Raw genomic sequence first — 7,174 nt, forward strand, 5'->3', positions numbered from 1 at the left:
GACACCACGCTCCCGGTCGTTCGCCGGAGAATTTACGACAGAAAGTAAGCGCACGCGAAATGAAAGCGAAGATAATAAGCGGAGCAACGAGGAGAAGGAGGGCAGGAGGGGGGGAGAAGGGAGGGAATAAGATCGAAGAGGCAATCGTTGGAAGCCCCCAAGGCTACGATGATTCGTCGTCGTGGAGAGATAAGAGTGGCTAGCAAGAGAGAGGCCTCGATAAATGAAGTATGGGGCATTAAGACGTAGCAACCTACGAGGGCGCGATCTGCCGGACGATCCGGCAACTCGTAAGTCTCCCCACTCCTGCCAACCCACCCCCTGGCCGGGGAATCACCCCCCACCACTCACTCACGTTCGACACTGTTGGCCGGCGTGCAAGCGGATGTTCCGGACGCACGGGCGTAGACTTTACGAGAGTTCAAGTGGTATCAGCTAATAATGACGGTCGTAAACGTCGCGATAGAATCAACAGGGAAGAGTTATTGCCAGCCAGTTACGTGGCAACGAAAGGCGTAAAATGGTAATGAAGTGTAATCAAAACAAATCATAAAACAGCGGACATAGCGGGTCCCGCGTGGACCAACCGCTACTCTCCTTCGCTGGTAAGACACCGGGGGTATAGAGAGCACACGTTACCGCACACGAGAATTCGTACGCACCTGCTGCACGTCCACGTATCTCGGACATGCGGCCGAATAAATCCTGTCCGCGTAATGTACGGGTTAATTGCCGATCGAGCGGAAGGATGTTGACTCGGGAATCGATGATCCCGATACTGATTGCGCTGCTCTGTACGGAGAATTACGAGACTTCGCGATCGTTTCGTGTTCCGATCAGATCGATATTGGAAAAATTAGAGGAATTTATAGAAAAAATATACAATAAAATAGAAAAAAAATCATAGATGTTAGTTGGTAACAGTTGTACACTTGTAGATATAGCGAAATAGTATAAGAGTTTGACAAAGGGTTGTGGGTAATGTAAATGGGATAAAAGTAAAAGGGGGATAACGAGGAGGACAGCGGTTTCACGGACAGTGGCCACGCCGAGATTTTTCTAGGACGTCCACGCGGGAGGTAGGTCAGGGTCTGATTGCAGGAAGGAAGCAGTTAGGCCCGGTTAAAGTCGTTAAGCCAAGTTTACGAGGTGTTACCGGGAGCGTAACCTGTAAATCTCAAAGGCAGTGGAGAGAGCGCGTGCCAGTGGCCGCCCTTGGAAAGGCCGCGGAAGGGGTAATGGATATAACTGGGGTGTAAGAACCGAGGTAAGACTGCTCGAGCGCTATAAACGCTTTTATGGATCGTAAAATGTCTTCCTTTACAGCCAATAAAGATCCCCGACCTACCGTTTGACGAGCAAGCAGTTGAATATATGCGTGAAAGAACCAGAAAGAGGGAGAGAGAGAGATAAAGAGAGAAAAGATCGTGCATCAATCTGTCGGAATCACGCTTTACTGCGCAATAAAATCACACGCTGTCGGTACTTTATTCCGTCTTCATGAGTCCGCTAGTCGCGCGGCTTTATTGGATTATTGACGAATAGCCGTGAGAATGCGTTCGTCGGGAAAATGCAAGCGATCCAGCCGAGTCAGCGCAACTGCATATACCAACTCACACCTATATACACCTATCTGACCCGAGCACAGAACTTACACAGAGAAACTGGACGACCGTGCACGAACACCGTGGAGCCCGACGTTGAGAACCAGAAACATCAACGTAAGTTACTGTACGACCGCGTCGATAAAAACAAACCATAAAACGCATTACCGGCGATCATTGGACTACCGTGGAATAGCGTTAAGCCCGGTAAGTAGGAGCGAGTTCTAAATTAAGCGGCATACCGATTGAGGCGTCGGTAAAGCAGAACGGCTGCTATATCAGCCGAGAACGCGTCGACCTGTGCTGCCATCTACAACGGAAACGGCCAATTAACGAAAAATAGCGCCGCGGAGTACTACAGAGGATTTTCCACCTCGAACATTTTACTCTCTCTCTCTCTCTCTCTCTCTCTCCTCCTGTTGCCCCTCTATTTCCACGAATTTTCGCAATTTTTCAATATTACACCGAAATAGAAAAATATCGAGTAATTGATATTTGTTCGAGAAAAGGAACGACGTGTATATATATATGGCCGAACGAGGGTAAAGAGTGACGGGCCAATGCGACGAAATACACGTCGCTGCTTGTCCCGCCTTAACCACGCCCTCGGAAGCAGGGGTGAGGCGGCCATAATTAAGCTCGATGTCGTTAAAGCCACTAGATGGCATCGCAATACCGTAGACCAAATAACAGTTCGTGCAAAGCCGCTCATACACTACTTGCTATATGCCCGTGGTCGCCGCAATCGTCGAGAGAGAGAGAGAGAGAGAGAAGTACTGCCTTGACAACTTTCTATGACATGGCCATGTACGATTCATACTTTAGATAAATATCTACAAGCATGAATTCATAGTTATATCATGCACGATTAAACCGATACCGTATTTTACGTATCTCCTATCAAACGTAACATTATTCACACGGAAGAACGACAAAGTTTCACCAGAAATTCTCTCCTCCTCCTATTCCACAAGTCTTATAGATCCACGCCCCGTTCGGGAACACGATTTCACGAGGCTGAGAGGAGAAGAAGAGGGTGGGAGGGAAGGGATCGAGGGATGCCTTTAAATATTTCTAGCTTTTAGACTGGACCAAGGGCGCGATTTATCGTCTATACGGGGCAAACTTTCCTATAAATGTAGATCGCCGGAATTCCTCTAAATTGCCTTTTCTTGTTCACTGTCAAAATTTATCTTCACGTATATCTGCGCGAGAGCGGCATCGAGACGATCCACGAGGCAGAGGAGCGGACGCGACTGGTTAGCTAGAGGAAGAAGACACCACCGGTCTCTCGTTCTTTATTTAGGCGACGAAAAAAGGTGACGTATGGAAGCACACGCCGCACCGCGCTAGAGGTCCGTCAAATTCTTCGGCCGTGACTCTTACTAGCGTTGCGTTACTAGCTGAGTGGTCTCTTCTTAATTGGACTCGCTCTCTCTCTGTGTGCGTCTCCGTTCTCTCCGCGGGATCGGACAAAAACGTCGGAGCCCGCCGCGGCACGGAGCGGCATGGAGCGGCGCCGACAATGAAATGTAAATTTCACGCAAATTCGACGACAAGCAAAATGGAGGGGAGGAGGAGGGAAAAAAGAACAGGTCCTGAAATATGTATATCTCATTATATTATCGAAGCGTGGCGTGGTCTCGCGAATTTAATGCGGCTGGTGCCCGCGGTCGCTATCAATGCCCGATTTAATGAGCGCGGCCTGAAACAATGCAACAGAAACGCGCTGCGCGCAGAAGAGAGCAGAGCGGCGGCGGCGGGTGCAGAGCGCGATCGGTCGCGCGTTCAGCCCGAATAAATAACGTCATAAATATGTAATTAATATGGTAATATAACTCAAATCGGTATTTATCGCGGAGCTAATCGATTTCGCGTCGAAACCGATACGACGACGTCGCCCGCTCTACCTACTACACCGTTCCGCTACTGTTCGAGCGTAACGCGATTATAGTTCCTGGCAGTATTCCATGCACCGACTAACGATCTACTTTGCGTCGTAAAAACGACGGCCGCGGCACATGGTCGCGTCCGATGAAGAACGTGCCCGATAAAGAAAGAAGCCAGATAATAATCCCGCGAGAGTAAAGAAGGAAAAGGAACAAAAACAAAAAAGAAAACTGATCGTTTCCGTCGTTTGTGCACGATCGACGATTTCACTTGCAACTTTGTTGCACCACGGTACATATATGCGATAATACGTTGCACAAACGGTTTATGTAATTTTTCCGTGTGTGTACGGAGAGAGATTTCGCGAGGGGAGGGAAAACATTGTTCGATAATTGAAGAAAAATGTTTCTTCGGTGTCGACAACGTTGTACGCGAGGACTCGTCTCGTCGATCATCCATTCCGCGGAGACTTTGATGCGGGACGCGACTTTGTAATGCATGCATGATGCATCGCGCGCTATGCCCGAGCGCCATTTGCAAGGCTAAAATCCTATTTTAAGGCCTGGCTAACGACGCCATGAAAACGGGCGATTCCTCCTTTCCTACAGGGTTACGGGAATTTTGCTCGGGGTTTCGCGAAAACACCGGCGAGGTTGAAAGCGACAAGAGCGAACAACCAGTCCATCGATTAAACATCACACACAGCGGGTCAGTATCGTGGAATCGGCGGCGCGGCTCGGCCACGGCCTACAATTACGACGCGGTTCCGTGGAGTTAATTGGCGAATTCCTACGGCGCGGCGAGATACCGACAAAAGGAACTTTATAAAGTTTACCGTTTATCTGGAAAAGCTAGGAGGCACCGTGGATATGATTTGCTGCCGGTCGCGAATTATTATCGCGGAAATTCCTCTTCCATTCGCTCCCCGCTGATAATGAGATTCTGAACGGGCGAACGTGATCGTTATATTCCTTCATATCTAATTGAATATCGTTGTTCGAATCGAGCGTTCGAGTTTATCATGTTCCGGGTATCTTTCCAACTTTCATCCCTTATAACTGCCGTGACTTTGTGCATTCGTTAGGGTACGCGTCCATCTGAGAGCTTTTCACGATAGTTAGGCTTATTGGTAGATAGTACGGAGTACAGCTTTATATAAGACAATTTTCTTTTCGGCTAAGAAAAATTAATCGAAGATCGAATATAAATTGTGACTGACTGAGGATTCTGCACTCTATCTTCTCATATTCCTGTCAATACCCTCGTTAGAATGCTCGAAACATGTTTACTTTGGCGCCCGACAAATTTCACGAGTGCACAAAATTTCTTCCACCAACAATACTCTGTAATCGTCTCCAGCTCTCCGCGAGCACCATTGCATAAAACACTGATAAATCTAACTCTCGAGAGTTTTCCCCTCAAACACACACGTACCTTCAAACCGTTACAAAACAGCTCTTAGAAATACAAACAAATCCAAGTGATTCGAAAGAAAAGAAAGAATAATATTTACACTAATCGACGTGAAATGTCTCGAAGCAACCCTTCATTTATCACGTTTCACCGTAAAGATCTGTGCAAAAAATCAGCTCGTTGAAATAACGAACAGATTAACGAGTGAACCGGAGAGCGATTAATTTCCCGGCAAAAAGCAGCGAAGGAAATCCAGCGAGGTGAATAAGAAGGCAGAAAGGGGAGAGAGAGAGAGAGAGAACGAGCGGGTAATAACGAGTCAAAACGAAAGCGGCACGTCGGCCGGTTCTCTAGCCGGCACAAAGCGTCCGCTCGGCGGACATTTCCCTGGAATCCTTTTTTTCCAGCCAAACATGGAAAGAGTCATAAAAGCCCCGGCAGAGAGCCGTAGCCAACCGAGACTTTCGTGAAAGCGCAGAAAAAGCACGGACCTTTTTTTTACAACCCGATATTGGCTCGAACCGGGCAATTCGAAGGGTCGTTCGTTTTCTTGAAACGAACGGTCGCCCCATGGACTAAAATACAAATTATACCGGAGGATCCCCGAGGCAGATAGCGTGCAACAACAGAAATTGGTGTTGCTTTTTGGCAGCTAGAACTACTTCCTCTCTTTCTCTTTTTACCTGGTCACCGAAACTTTCTTTTTCTCCGGTCACCCCCTATGTACGCCACTTTCACTTCTTTTTTCCTTCTTTTCTTTCCCCCCCGAAGCATATGGTCCAAGTGAAAATTCACAGAGACTTTCTCGAATGTTCCGGTGGCCCTTGAGAAGCACCCGTTTCGAGCCGTTCATGAATATAATTTCACCGACAGCCTACGGAACGTAGAAATTACAGGGAATCGAGAAAATTGCTGTCGTTTCATTAACATTCTCATCCGCGTGGAATATTGCGAAAAAGAACGTACAAGAAATCACGATGGAGAGTAACATTTTAATATGCGTAGAGAGGTGGTTGCCGCGGCAACAAAACGCAACCCCTTGAGATGCAGGCCCGCGAGAGTTAAACGTACGCAAACAGAATAACTTAGGAAATTATGAAGGCACGCTTGCAGGTGGTTTATCCTCATTAAGTGTGCCCCGGCTAAACTTAATTTTAAAGGCTCCGGGAACCGGCTAAAAGCCTCCCCCGCGCCTCCCTTCCCCGCCCCGTAAGTACGGCTCTTTAGCCGACATTTTCTTCGGGAACCCGTAAACTTTCTCCGATGATTTCTCAAGCTTAAGAGCTCGCGAATCGTTTCTCGTGAAATCCATTACCATCGAAATCAACCCCTACGAGAAATAATAACCTAGACTCGTTCGTTGTAGTCTCGGAGAAGTTGACGGTCCTAGAGAACTCGCGGGAGTAACGATTACATCGAACACGCTATTGGAATTCGAGTTTATCGAACTGCTTAGTATCTCGACATCTGCGAACATTCGCGGGAAGTTGACTCGTTGCCAGCGAGTTTGACAAAATTATTCAAAAATGCTCGGCTGAAAGATCGTAAAATCTGAACCGTGTTCCCCGAGCTGTGTAATTGTGTATTTTCCACGCCATTACGCATTCCTCTCTTTCTCTTGTAAAAACAAAGAAAAAAAGAAGAAACTTCCGAAGAGAATACTCCCCGGATCATTCTAAGTGTATCCATTAATCAAACGAGCAACTCTCTCTCTCCCTCTCTTAGTCCAAAGGACACATCGCGGTAATTCATTTATCTTCCAGGTTGGAAGATATACGAAAACAGAGTCCCTTAAAAAAAAATGCGCGGACCGATTGGCGGCGCACACAGGAGGCGTTTTCGATCAAGCTAGAAATTGCCCGTTTAACAGGTTAAACGGGTCGAGGTGGATAGAAGAGTGTGTATAGAAGGCCGAAGCAAAAGTAATAAAAAGAAAAAAAAGGAAAAGAATTCGCAGGAAGAAAAGAGGAAGAAGAAGAAAAAAAGGGGAAGGAAAATAAACGGAAGCAAAAGAAAAAGTGGTGGTAGAAGGAGGGGCAGAGAGAGGAAGGAGTGTATAGAAGGGCGAAGCGAAAAAGAAAAAAGGGGGTCGAAGAAGTCACTCACCTTTAATATAGCTGTGTACATTGCGGTGCTAGCAGAGGGTGGTGTGGATTGGTGGTGGGGTGGTCAGGGGGGCTCCGGTGCAGGGCGTACCCCTAGTTGGCCCCCTCCGGTCCCCCACCGGCCGCTTGCTGCTGATGCGCAGCCGCGGCCGCTGCCGCTGC

General features: G+C 47.7%; 1 protein-coding gene across 1 annotated transcript in view; it reads right to left on the reverse strand.

Annotated features, from left to right (window-relative positions):
• Positions 1-7,061: 7,061 nt before the first annotated feature.
• The window catches only part of LOC108574679 (homeotic protein ultrabithorax-like), a 105,631-nt gene continuing 105,518 nt past the window's right edge, over positions 7,062-7,174 (reverse strand). Inside the window, exon 4 of the mRNA XM_017937304.1 lies at positions 7,062-7,174. This exon is cut by the window's right edge and continues 1 nt beyond it. Coding sequence (XP_017792793.1) covers positions 7,106-7,174 — 69 coding nt within the window. The 3' untranslated portion in view covers positions 7,062-7,105.

Source organism: Habropoda laboriosa, unplaced genomic scaffold (assembly GCF_001263275.1).
Source record: "Habropoda laboriosa isolate 0110345459 unplaced genomic scaffold, ASM126327v1 scaffold203, whole genome shotgun sequence".
In the NCBI taxonomy this organism is placed as follows: Eukaryota; Metazoa; Arthropoda; class Insecta; order Hymenoptera; family Apidae; genus Habropoda; species Habropoda laboriosa.